The following is a 13,699-nucleotide window of genomic DNA, read 5'->3' as shown; positions in this document are numbered from 1 at the left end:
TTTAAGTATTTATTTCAAGACTTTATTGTATATGATAATGAGACTGCTATTCTTACCTGGATATCTACCATGTTGTTTATGAAATCTATCAACAGCCCGTAACATTAAGTATAATACTATCTCATTATCTGGATTGTCCATGCTAGAAACTGAAAGGAAAAAAATTTTCAGTATAATGTGGATAATTCATTACATAAAAATAATGCAGAACTGAATTTATTATATGCTCAAGTTTCAGGATACAAGGCATTCTTTAACAAAATTTAAGTATTTTGTGACAATTAAATAGAAAATGATTAATAGTAGTAAAATAAAGGAAGATATGTTAAGATGAAACCCAATGGTCTTATGGACTATCAATTATAGTCACATAATTTCTATTAACATAGTAATGTTCTGACTTTAGCGCTTCTTATCACATGACTTATTCAGTAACCTAAACATGATTTTACGTATATATTAAGTTTTATAATTTGCAATTATAACTACTTAGAAGTAGGACTATCTCGGGGCGCCTGGGTGGCTCAGTCGGTTGAGCCTCCGACTTCGGCTCAGGTCAGATCTCACGTTCGTGGATTCGAGCCCCGCGTCAGGCTCTGTGCTAACGGCTGGTTCAGAGCCTGGAGCCTGCTTCTGGTTCTGTGTCTCCTTCGCTCTCTGACCCTCCCACTCTCATGCTCTCTCTCTCTCTGTATCAAAAATAAATAAAACATTAAAAAAAAAAAAAAAAGAAGTAGGACTATCTCTTGGCTTATACAATAAAATTAAGAGTATAATATTTATATTATCCTGTATATTATCACCATACTCACTATTATGCACAAAATATTTACATATATAAAATTAATTAAAATTAATAACCTAACATCAAAAGGTTATTATACTTACTTATTTCATCCTTGTTCATTGTATCCAAGCCATATTCTTCAGCTAAAGATCGACATCTTACCACTCGAAGAAATGCAGAATTGGTGCCTGAACACAGGGAAGACATTATGAAAGTAAACAGGTGAGGTATTTGAATATTCCAAATCAGAAGTCACTTTAACAGAAAATTTTCTACATACTCTGTACAGACATAGAAATGTGAAGAAATGTCTCTTTAGCTCTAATGGTTAGCAGAGAAGGCATTTAGAACACAAGTCATCTGAAATTCACATCGTTGGCAGTACAACCAGCTCAGCACTAAGCAGGTGATGGCACCTCTCGGAGCTTGTTGTCATTTGTAAAACAGCGATAATATTACCTATGAAATTGTTGTTCTGTGGATCAAATGTGCAAGTGTATAAAGTGCATACTTAGCACAATGCCTGATAGGACTCAGTGAATTGTAGTGTTTACTGTATTATGGATAAGCAGTTGTAAAGGAGAGTGTTATAGATGTTGTGTTCTTGGTATATGTAAGACTTTCTTTAAAAAAAACAAAAACAAAAACAACTTTGTATTAGGGAAATTTTCAAACATATCCCTAAGTAGAGAAAACAGAATAAACTCTCAAATACCCAACACCCAACTTCTACTCTGGGATCATGTAATCTAGAAGAACAGACACAAATGCAAAAACAAGGTGCAATAGGGGCGCCTGGGTGGCTCAGTCGGTTAAGCCTCCGACTTCGGCTCAGGTCAGATCTCACGTTCGTGGGTTGGAGCCCCGCATCAGGCTCTGTGCTGACAGCTAGCTCAGAGCCTGGAGCCTGCTTCTGGTTCTGTGTCTCCTTCTCTCTCTGCCCCTCCCCCTCTCATGCTCTGTCTCTCTCGGTCTTAAAAATAAATTAAAAAAAAAAAAAAAAACAAGGTGCAACATCAGTAGTGGAACAAAATATTAAAACTTAGCCTAAACAAGCACAGTGGTGGAGCCATTAAAGGGAGAACATGGAAAATGTATTTTAAGGAACATACAGAATATCGACTTTTGAAGCTTAGGGCAGTAGCTACAGGGAAAAATCCTCAGCAGCATGTAGAACAAATTTTATTATTCTTTAATTCTCAAATAAAACACTTTGGGTGTCCTGAGGAGTTATCAAGAAGAGCCCAGGATTTGTCTTCGGAGTCTGTGTCTCCCTCTCTCATTGACCCTCCTCTGCTCACGCTGTCTCTCTCTCAAAAATAAACAAAAACATTAAAAAAAAATAAAATGGATCTGAGATATGAGATTAAATCTTATTAAAAAAAAAAAGAAGATCCCAGGAGTCAACCACCTATGAAACTAGATGGCAAAATTCTAAATTCCATCACAGTCATTTAACACACATGAAAGTGAGTATTTACACCAATACTGTGAATGTACATGTGATGAATGTACATGTGACTCCAGACTTCACATCCAAAGTCTTCAGATAAAACTTTTCCAAATTATTTAAAAGTAGTAAGCTGAAAATAATTCTGTCTCAAAGACAATTTTCAATTAATGGACCTTCATGTCTTTTTAGCACTGCCATACACAGATATACTCCATCTCTGACCCAGTCTTTGTGTTTTTTTAAGGTTTATTTATTTATTTATTTATTTATTTATTTTGAGAGAGTGTTGGGGAGAGATAGAGAGAGAAGAGGATAGAGAATCCAAAGCACTGTCAGCTCAGAGCCCAGTGCAGGGCTAGCCCCCATAAACTATGAGATCATGACCTGAGCAGAGATCGAAAGTCGGATGCTCAACCGACTGAGCCACCCAGGTACCCCTGGCCCAGTCTTAAAATACCCTCTCCATTTATTATACTATGAGAGGGGGGAAAAACCTTATTCAGTAATTATTATCTATACCACTGAGACCATGGACAATTTCAAATTTCAAACATTTAAAATTCCTACAAACATTTTCTTTGGCACATTTTTATCAAGCAAAATAAGGAAATTAATTCAAGGGGACTTACAGAGTAATTTTAATTCTCTCTCTGAAATGGACTCTGGTGCCTGTAAAGAGATAAATGCAGGTTTTGCTCAGTGTAAAAGAGAAGATGAACAGAGGGTGCAGCACAAAGCCAATCACTGTGAGATGGGGAGGCTCTCCCTGTGTGCTGGAAGAGCACTGTAAACACACCTTGTTTGCTTAGTGAAGGCCTTTCTCATTAGGCAGGTAAGTGAGAGATCCCTCTAAAGAAGCACAGAAGCAGTGCCACACCCTCTGTCTCTAAACCTTTTTGGCTCCAGAGTTATGTGATCAGGCCAAATGGAGCTGAACCATCCATCACAGGCACCGTGTGCTCTGCTCAGCAGCTTACCTGCCCAATAGACTGCAATAACTTGGCAACATGATTACCCACAGCAGCAGCATCTTTCTTTGCTTTTTCACGGTAACTGGAAAAGAACAACAAAAGGCTATTTTTAACAAATTTTAAAATTAACAAAATTTAAATATCACCATGAAGCAAATAAAATCTCTTTCCTTTTCATGAAAAAATACTGGTCTGATAACATACAGAATATGAAAATGCCACGGAAATGCTACCAGCAACAGCTATTAGTGGCTGGGAATCTTCCCAGTGTTGGTGATGGACTTTGCAATCTACTACTAACTGGGCTCCCTCTGTAATTAACAGCAACTTAAAAACTACCCTCCTAGAGGGATCCATGATCCATGCTTCTGAGAGGACCTGACAAAATACATTACTGAAGAACATGATTTATCTCCTTAAAGTCCAAGGAAAGTTAAATACTTCTAAACTGTCCATCTACAAATTCATGTAAAAACCTTAAGTCTATTTACATTTGCACCCTCTGTAGATGATCAGACTGGACTGCCTCCACTGTGAAGTCATAGTTCTGTCTATCCTCAGCTGACTTTTCTCAAGTTTTTAAGTAACTGAACTTGTAGGCTAAGACAACAAAGATGTGGTAGACAGTGGCTGAGGTGAAGAGTATGTCTAGAGAACAGAGATCTTCTGGGTGACATCATTTGGTCCTTGAGGAACCCAAGCCAGTGGCCCTGGATTCATCAGCAACATGCTGAACTACATAAGGGTAATATCCAGTGAGATCCATACTTAAGACAGTCAATCTGGGTTCAGGCTAGTGATACCTAGAGAGCTAGTATCTATAGTCACAAACTCTTTAAACTATGAAACATTATGAGAAAAAATTAATCAAACTGAAGACTTCAAAGTTTTAGTTACAGATAAAAGATCCTAAGGGGCCATGGTTAAAAGTATGGAGCTGGGTTACAGGGATTCCTGGTTCTGCCATTTACCAGCTATCTGGCTCTGAATAAATTACCTTTTCTATGTTTCAGTTTCCTCATCTATAAAACTGGGACAATAACAGTATCTCTCTCGTGGGGCTGTTATAAATATTTAATTGGTTAATACACAGAACAGTGCATTGCACAGTTAGGTGCTCAAATACTAGGTTTTTATCATGAAATATGAAAGAAAAAATCTGTCCCCTAGAGAGTATATATGGGAACCATCTGTACTGTCTGCTCAGTTTTTCTATAAACCTGAAACTATAATAAAAAATAAAATCTATTTTTAAAAATCTGCCCCCTAAGTTTTAAAGCTTATTTTTAGAGAAATTACAACAGACTTTCATTTGATTTCTGAGAGTGGTAAAATATGTTCATCTATACTATAAACATTCATTCTGTTACATAGTTTGAAAACAGTGACTTACACATTTTGGAGCTTTATGTATTTGCTTGAATCTGCAATCATATCAGGAATTGTGCCTCGAACTGGTAAATTTCCTTGACCCTCTTTGGCCACAAATTCCTTTAAGGCACGAGCTAAAATCCAAAATGATGGAGTCTAAAAGAATAAGAAAAAAATTAGCATTAAGCAGCATCTGAATTTGACTCAAAGGTTAAGAAAGCACTATTTACTTTATGTTGTTACCTGTTTGGTGATATTTATGCAGCGATCATCATTAAATATATCTTCAATACTCCTTGGGATCTAACAAAGGAACACAACATATTTACTTATAGTAAGCACTATTTTCCCCCAAACAAGTTCTTTGAATTCCCATGTTGTAATCAAATATAAACTTCCAATGTGCTTATCAGGCTTTTATTAAGAATCAGTACCAGAGAGAGATTTGGTGAGGAAAGATTTGATGAAGAAAGAGAATGGAAGGTCACGTCCTATGCACTGGTGTCAGCATTGAAGACTGACCTGTTCTCCTCCATCATGATCAGAGTAAAAAAGGACTCAAAATTAATCTTTTTATATAGTTACATTTGAAGCTATAACAAAGATTTCAGACATTACTACAAGCTAGATTTGTAGTCCTTCATATGTTTCCATTTTGTCAAAAATTTGAAACCATTACACCCTAAATTAGTTACCATTAGAAGAGACAACAACTCTGACAAAAACTAGATAGTTAAATTAAGTACTCATAATGCTGGCAATATCATCATACATTAATAAAAACTACCGAAATTGTAGGCTTGGACTCTACAGCTGTGTGGAAAAAAGAAATGTCTTACCAATAATCTTCTAGCTGGTTTCTCTGCTTCTGTTCTCCTTACAGGAGCCAGAAACGATTTTTTAGAAATAGAAATCTGGTCACTCCACTCCCTGCTTACAGCACTTCAATGGCCCCTCCCGATCCTAGAACTCCTCATCCTCACCTTGCTCTACCCCTCTCTTCTACTCGAATTTTGTTCATAGCACCTGGTGCATTATCTGTTTGCTTATTAGTTCACTGTCCCCCAACCATGAGAACCTTGGGTTTTTTTTAACTGAGGTAAATTTTACATTCAGTGAAATGAATTTTAAATGTACGGTTTGATGCATTTTGATTACTACGAATGTCTTTTTAACCATCACCTCATTTAAGACATAGAAAATTTTCATCACCCTAGAAAACTGACTGAGAAAGCACATACTTTTACTCAGCAACACTATCTCATTGTCTCCAAAAAGTTTGTAATGACAGCTTAAGTGCTTTCCTAACGTGAAAGGCAGCATTTTTTTGCCATTTTAAATTATAAGAAAATTCTATTTGAAAATAACAGCTGTGTTATTCCAAATTTCCCAAAAACCTCACTAGCAAGACTTTAACAACAAAACAAAAGGCATCTAAACTGAGTTATCCTCCATACGATGTTTTACAACATCATGAAGAACATCTTCCCTTATTCCAAACAATTATGTCAAAAGCAAATGCAGGGTAAGATTTAATTTTTGGGCAACCTATTTTGTACTAAAATATCACCCTCATTAAATAATTCCTACACCCAAACTGCTACTATTCACAAATCATGTACTTCAAATAATTTATATAAATCATTGTATCACTACTATATGCTGAAGCACTGATACCCATTTTAACAAGGATGATACAAAATCTTATTAAAACAAGATTCAATCCATGTGATAGATATTAATTTCTAACAACTTTACAACTTGGGAAATAGTCTTAAATCTAAAATCAACTATTTCATATGAGGACTTCAGAAAACACTTTCCTGTATGAATTCCTCAGCAACACTTTTTTTTTTTTTTTTAAGTAGAAGCCATGCCCAATGAGGAGACCAGCATGGAGCCCAACGTGGAGCTCAAGACTTGAGCTGAGATCAAGAGTCTGATGATAGTTCAACTGACTGAGCCACCCAGGTGCCCCTCCTCAGCAATACTTTTAATACCTGAGTTGTATTTAGTGCTGTGTTCACATTTTTAATAGCTTCTTCAAAATTCTCTTCATCTTCCGGAGTCCCATTTTCATTCTTTAGAATTCCTAATAAAATAAAAATTGGCTAGCAAAAAATAGCCCTTTTCTTCTCCCCCTTCACCCTCCCAAACATTATGGAAGTAACTTCATCAGATCTTTCTTCCGAGAGAAAAGGAGTGCACTAGTGGGAGGGGCAGAGGGAGAGGGAATCTTAAGCAGGCACCACACGCAGCACAGAGCCCAGCTGGGGGCTCTATCCCAGACCCTGGGATCATGACCCGAACTGAAATCAAGAGCTGGATGCTCAGCCAACTGGGCCACCCAGGCACTCCAAACCTCATCAGATCTTAAAAGGAGTATTGGATACTTAAACTTAAGAGAAACAGGCTTATTGTTAGCCAATTTTCTTTAGTAATGTTAGTAGCTAACCTTTATGGAGTTTTTATTCTTTATCGGACCTGGTTAAACGTACTTTAGATTTTATTATAGGAATGAATCCTCACAACTCCAAGAGGTAGGTATGAGCAGCCCCCAATTCCTCATCTATTGATGAGGAAACTATCATTAGTCATTTTAAAAACTATACAAGGGGTGGCTCCAAACCTCCCTGAGGAAAAATAAACACTCAGGACGGCATCAGTCTGACAAAGCTGCTGACAGAAATCCAATAAACAGCATCAAGCAATTTGCTTTTCAAACCTTATATGACTTTCAGTTATATCCCCTCATATTACCTTGTCTGATCAAATCTCTGAAGTCTTCTTTTTCTTTATACGTTTTAGGTATTCGTCCATTTGTCTAAATTGGTTAAAAATTTTAAATTCTAGTTATGAAAAATCAAAACATGGAAATTGAGAGTCCAAAGTCCCCCCATTCTCCCATCCACATGAGATTTCATCAGCAAATACGCACATATCTCAGTGAAACTAGAGGCCGACTCGAAAGAAAACAAAACCTGGGGGCCACTTTTCTACATTCCCCACGGCCAGTTTCAGGAAGACATTTATTGATATTTGATATTGTTAGTAGAAGTATCAGTGTCAAAAAAGGAACTGCAAGATTTAAACAGAAAAGCACCCACTTGCCCAATTACCACATAAAGAAAAAAATGTAATGTCCCATTCTCCTCTAATGAAATCCTTCATAATTAATTGAAAAGTCACATATGGAATTTGTTTTTTAAAAAAGACATACTTCACTATACCACTGTGCTAAATATTTAGCTATGATCACAATCCATGGAGTATGGCTGTGGTCCTAAAAATGAAAAAAATATCAAAGAAAATGTCAGTATTAGTTAACATTAATTAGTTTACCTTTATTCTCCATCACACCATCTCATTTTCAATGAATCCAACAATATTTATGATCACCTTCCAATATGTGTAGTATAATGAATAAGGAAAATGAACTAGGTTAAAGAAATTGCTTTATAAACTTTTTTAGCAGTGTCCTATTTAATCCTAAAATGGCAGGTTTGTACTATGATTAAGTTTTTGTAAGTTTATTTATTTTTGAGAAAGACAAAGTGTCAGTGGGGGAGGGGCAGAGAGAAAGGAAGACACAGAATCCAAAGTAGGCTCCAGGTCCTAAGCTGTCAGCACAGACCCTGACACAGGGCTTGAACTCACAAACTGTGAGATCATGATGGAGCTGAAGTCGGATGCTTAACCAATTGAGCCATCAAGGTGCCCCAAGTTTGTACTATGATTGTCCCCATTTTACTAGCAAGAAAACAATCTCAATGATTGCCACCAAAAAGAAAACTCAAATCTCTTGATTTCAGATACCAATCCTAGACTGAAGAAACACTGTCTTTTCTGATGAAACAAATACCAAATACCCACATTTTAACTAATACATGGGTAGGAAAAAACCTGTACTCCTTAAATTATATAGTCAGTTATAAATATCATTATTTCTATAATGAAATACAGAGTTGCCTTGGTAACTCTTCAAACATTAAAAATAAGTTTCAAGAGGAAATCAATTTCAACAAACACCCACCCCAAATTCATACTATTTTAAAAAGTACATCTAATTGTTTAGAAAAGAGCCATGAAGAGGGCTGCTGGGATATGTTAATGTCTAATTTCATGACTTGGGCTTTGTTTGCACTGATATAGTCAGTTAATGAATTTCTCTTCAATAGAAAAGCTTTTTAAATTTTGGTGAAAAACTATTTCAAACCAATTAAGTACAATGTTGTTACTATATAGTCTGGATGGCATAAATATGGATGTTTATAGTATTTTCTCACTTTGGTGTAATTCAAAAACCTTAGGTTAAAAAAAAATCTTTTTAATCTAACTATAAATGGAAGGTTACATTTACTACCAACCTTTTTTTCCATATGATCCAAATCATAAGATTGAAAATGTTCTCTCAGTTCAGGAAATGGTTTATCCAGTCGTAGATCCTCTAATGCATTATCTGGATGAGATTCTATTACTGTGAAACAAATAATTCCAAAACATAAACTTCTTTAGCAATACTTCTGGAATACACTACATAATAGAAACTTACGAAATGTGTTATTTTCGGGGCGCCTGGGTGGCTCAGTTGGTTAAGCATCTGGCTTCGGCTCAGGTCATGATCTCACAGTTCATGGGTTCAAGCCCCGCTTTGGGCTCTGTGCTCACAGCTAGCTCAGAGCCTGGAGCCTGCTTCGGATTCTGTGTTTCCCTCTCCCTCTCTCTGACCCTGCCCTGCTTGTGCTGTCTTTCTCTATCTCTCAAAAATAAATAAAAGACAGAAAAAAAAATTTTTTTGAAAAAAAGGGAAAAATGAAATGTGTCGTTTCTAAATGGGCATAGGGCCTAGAGGTTTTTTTCTGTTCTTTTTTTATTTTTAACCAAGGAACTGATTTTATTTTATTTTTTAAGTAAGTTCCATGCCCAACATGGGGCCCAAATTCACAATCCCTAGATCAAGAGTTGCATACTCCACCAACTGACCCAGCCAGGTTCCCCTTTTCTGTTCATTACTGAGATAAACTTACATATATTTACACATACATACACAAATTCACATTTTACTAAATGCACTAATCAGAAGTTGACTATAGTTTTAATAAAAGTAAACTAAAAAGTCCTTTAGAACTGAATTCTCTTGCTATTATAATTGAAAAAGATCAAAACTGATAAAAATGTGTGTTCAGATAGCACTTAACAATGTACCTTTCCCTTCCTGTCATCTTCAATAGACATCATCACCATCTTCCTAGACCTCTTCCCTAAAAACCTGATGGTTATCCTTGACTTTTTTTATTTTAAGATTTTAGTTTGTAATCTCTACACCCAAAGTGGGACTCAAACTTACAACCCCAAGATCAAGAGTCACATGCTCTTCTGACTGAGCCAGCCAGGTGCCTCTATCCTTGACTTCTTTCTTCCTTGGCCCAACATCAGTCCCACCACATATCCTGATATCACTTCATACACAGTTCTCCACAGGAGGGGAGTGCAGGAACATGTAATTTCAGTGAGTGTTTAGAGCTAGGCCGAGTTCTATCATTTGCTAGCTGTGTGACCTTGAGCAAGTAACTTAATCTCTCTGTGCCTCAGCATCCTCATCTGCAAAAAGTGGATATAACAGTATCTACCTTAGAATGATTCTGGAAAGATGATATGAAATAATCCACATTAAGGCAGGCACACAGCTAGCAACGTTAACCATCATTATTATCTACCTTTTCCCTATCCTTGTAATACCTGCCTTACAGCAGGGGCTTGGTCTCTGTTTCTCTCAACTGGCTGTACCACTGGAAATTTCCTAACAGCAACACTTGCCTCTAATTTTCACCCCTTCAAATCCATTCATTTTCAACCCCACATTAGGGTAACACATTTGAAAAATATTTTTTTTAATGTTTTATTTATTTTTGATACAGAGAGAGACAGAGCATGAGAGGGGGAGGGACAGAGAGAGAGCCACAGAATCAGAAGCAAGCTCCAGGCTCTGAGCTGTCAGCACAGAGCCCGACACGGGGCTTGAACCCACGAACATGAGATCATGACCTAAGCCAAAGTCAGAGGCTTAACCAACTGAGCTACCCAGGCACCCCTAGGGTAACACATTTGAAATAAAATGTTCATGCTGTCACTCTCTCACTTACAGTTCTTAAAGAGCTTACCACCACCTGCCAGAAGCCTCTCCCATGAGCCACTCCCTAACTGCCAAGCAGATACTACTCCCCAGCGATACTACCCATGACCATGGCTATCAACTGCACTAGCAGAGTAAATACCTGCCTCAGAGCAATGTGGGAATACTGAATGAAAATTGTACGATAATTTAAGATCAAAAATTTGTAAGTAAAGGGCTAATATCATCCTTGACCTCGTGCCAACCTGCCTATGAATGACCTCAGTCTCCTGAAACACTGTTTCCTTGGAACAGTAAGGTAAATGCTTTGCTTATTATGTAGAACTGTCCCTGAACTGGGGGGAGCCTATTGTCTATATGAGAATGGAATGAAAGATTGAAAAAAAAAAGGTATGATGTCTATGTGTCACTGTGCCCCACACACCATGGCTCTCACCTACAGCAGTCCTACATGCCCTATGTGGGTTAGGAGGCAAAAAAGAAAAAAAAAAAATAGCTAGGGACTTGCATGGTTGCTGGGCCTCCTAATAAGATGAATAAGCTGTACCTGTTGTACTTGCTGCTTTGTATCCTATAATGCTAAGTAAAGGAAATATTAGATTAATGTCTGTTGATTCTGATTGCCACTCTGAACCTATAACCAGAGGTGTGCTATTACAAATTTACTTTGTATTTTAAGATGGACTTCCCAAATTATCAAGTTGCTAAAACTGTAGCTAAAGCAACCAATGGCAAGGACCATACGTGAAACAGTTTTACCTGGATGTTCTTTTATAATGATCCTCATATAACCAACTAGTCCATATGTCCTACAGATCAAAAGAGGGATTTGTGAATTCCAGAGGACATCGGCTAAACGCAGTAATGTACTGTAAAAGGAAAGCACAGTAAATAAGAACATAAGCAAATGGATCTATGCCAAACATTTCAACACCTTAAAATAAAGCCACTTTCTTACTAATAAATGCAAAGATATATTTATGACATTTACATATGCAGGTCATGAATACACTGAAAAGCAAGCAATTCCAGAAGGTTGCAGTCTCACAGAAAGTATATCTTTTGGACTAGAAGGATATGAAAGCCTCCTCTTTTGTATTAGGGAGAATCTTCTTGAAAGACACTTCCTAAACATTTCCATAATACATCAAGCACACTACAATTCTAACTAGTTTTTCTCACTAAAAAAATAACCAAGGTTTAATTTAACTGCTCTAAGAAAGCAGTTTAAGAAAAGTTTCACATCTCAGTACTTTTCTCTTCCCTATCTTTTTGATGTTGGCGATTTATAAGTACTTCCAACTAAAGGTTTCTGTGGAGTTTAAGAATTTTAAAAACTACAGACTCTGTAGAGAAAACAAAAACTATGGAAATCTAATAAGAGACTAAAATAAAAACAAATAACATAAAAATTTACCTTTCAGGAAGCTGAGTTGCAACTACAATGGTAAACCTACAGAAAAATGAAGGATCATTGTCTAGAAGGTTTTCTGGACTCTAAACAGGACACAGGAAAAAAATTTAACAATTTCACAATCATATTAAACATGGTAGAAAGAGTTAAGGTATTTTAAAGCAAATGAGGCAACATGCTACACTTCAATTTTAAGTAATTCAACTCTCAACTAAACATAAATATACAAAGGTTCAAAATTCTAAATTCTGGGGTGCCTGGCTAGCTCGGTGGAAGAGTATGTGACTCTTGATCTCACAGTCATGAGTTCGAGCCCCACGCCAAAAGTAGAGATTATTAAAATAAGTAAACTGAAAATTCTAAATTCTTCGGGTTTTGAATTATTAAAAAGTTACATTTCCACAGTGAAATAATAATGTGATTACATATATACCTCTTCCACAAAACTCCCAGAGACGTCGTTATTTAATTCTTGTAAGAATTCCATGGCAGCTTGAGCTCGGTTCTTTTTAAAAACAAAGCATTTGACTTGAATTAGAAAAAAATTGGTTAAAATGTAACCCCTCAACTTACAGATCAAGCAATACTATAATGACAGTTCTGCTTTTCACAGTATTTTTTTAATTTTTTTTTTAAGTTTTTTATTTATTTTTGAGAGACAGAGAGAGACGTGAGCAGGGGAGGGTCAGAGACAGAGGGAGACACAGAATCTGAAACAAGGTCCAGGCTCTGAGCTAGCTGTCAGCACAGAGCCTGACGCGGGGCTCGAACCCACGAACCATGAGATCATGAGCTGAGCTGAAGCCGGACACTTAACCAACTGAGCCACCCAGGTGCCCCTTTTCACAGTATTTAAACTGAGGCCGAACCAGAATAATACTTTACTACTTAAATGACTATATTATTTGTACCCTACTTTTCTGATTAGGCAAATGACCAGAAAACCTTGGGTAAGAGGTGGAGATATTCTGGGGCAAGTTTAGATTCACTCTAAGCTCTTATATGTACAATCCTGTATAAGAGAAGTCAATCAAAGAAACAGCCATTTCCATTCAAAATATTGTACTATTGACTATTATACCTTTTTAATATTTTTAATATGGAATATACAAAAATAAAAGATATGCTGACTAAATTCTTAGTTAAAAATATTAACTAGGGGCGCCTGGGTGGCTCATTTGGGGTAAGGGTCCGGCTTCAGCTCAGGTCATGATCTCATGGTTCGTGGGTTTGAGCCCCGCATCAGGCTCTGTGCTGACAGCTAGCTCAGAGCCTGGAGCCTGCTTCCGATTCCGTGTCTCCCTCTCTCTCTGACCTCCTCTGCTTGCACTGTCTCTGTGTCTCAAAAATAAATTAGAAAAAAAAAATTTTTTTTAATATCGTTAACTAGAATATTCCATCCTCTAAACATTAACATCACTCAAGGTTTAGCTTTAATACAAGATACAGCATAAAAATACAGTACTTTTAAGTTCTTAAACTACCAAGCATATAAAGATTTGCAAGATACAAAAAAAAAAAAAAGCTAATTTAACTTTCTTTTCAGAGAAATAAGAAGCTCTTTCAAAGT

General features: G+C 36.7%; 1 protein-coding gene across 2 annotated transcripts in view; it reads right to left on the bottom strand.

The window, feature by feature from the left end:
- NAE1 (NEDD8 activating enzyme E1 subunit 1) overlaps positions 1–13,699 on the bottom strand; it is a 30,217-nt gene that overhangs the window by 6,167 nt on the left and 10,351 nt on the right. For both annotated transcript variants that reach the window (XM_029924957.1, XM_029924956.1), the window contains exons 5-17: positions 12,563–12,634; positions 12,133–12,212; positions 11,475–11,584; positions 8,950–9,059; positions 7,803–7,865; positions 7,343–7,406; positions 6,583–6,674; positions 4,826–4,885; positions 4,605–4,738; positions 3,218–3,293; positions 2,870–2,909; positions 889–975; positions 57–149 (exon numbers count right to left, since the gene is read on the bottom strand). In XM_029924957.1, coding sequence (XP_029780817.1) covers positions 57–149; positions 889–975; positions 2,870–2,909; positions 3,218–3,293; positions 4,605–4,738; positions 4,826–4,885; positions 6,583–6,674; positions 7,343–7,406; positions 7,803–7,865; positions 8,950–9,059; positions 11,475–11,584; positions 12,133–12,212; positions 12,563–12,616 — 1,063 coding nt within the window. In that variant the 5' untranslated portion in view covers positions 12,617–12,634. The remainder of the gene's footprint in view (positions 1–56; positions 150–888; positions 976–2,869; positions 2,910–3,217; positions 3,294–4,604; positions 4,739–4,825; positions 4,886–6,582; positions 6,675–7,342; positions 7,407–7,802; positions 7,866–8,949; positions 9,060–11,474; positions 11,585–12,132; positions 12,213–12,562; positions 12,635–13,699) is intronic.

Source organism: Suricata suricatta, chromosome 16, assembly GCF_006229205.1.
Source record: "Suricata suricatta isolate VVHF042 chromosome 16, meerkat_22Aug2017_6uvM2_HiC, whole genome shotgun sequence".
Lineage (NCBI taxonomy): Eukaryota > Metazoa > Chordata > Mammalia > Carnivora > Herpestidae > Suricata > Suricata suricatta.
The sequence above is the reverse complement of the archived record's forward strand: the minus strand, read 5'-3'. Positions and strand labels throughout refer to the sequence as shown.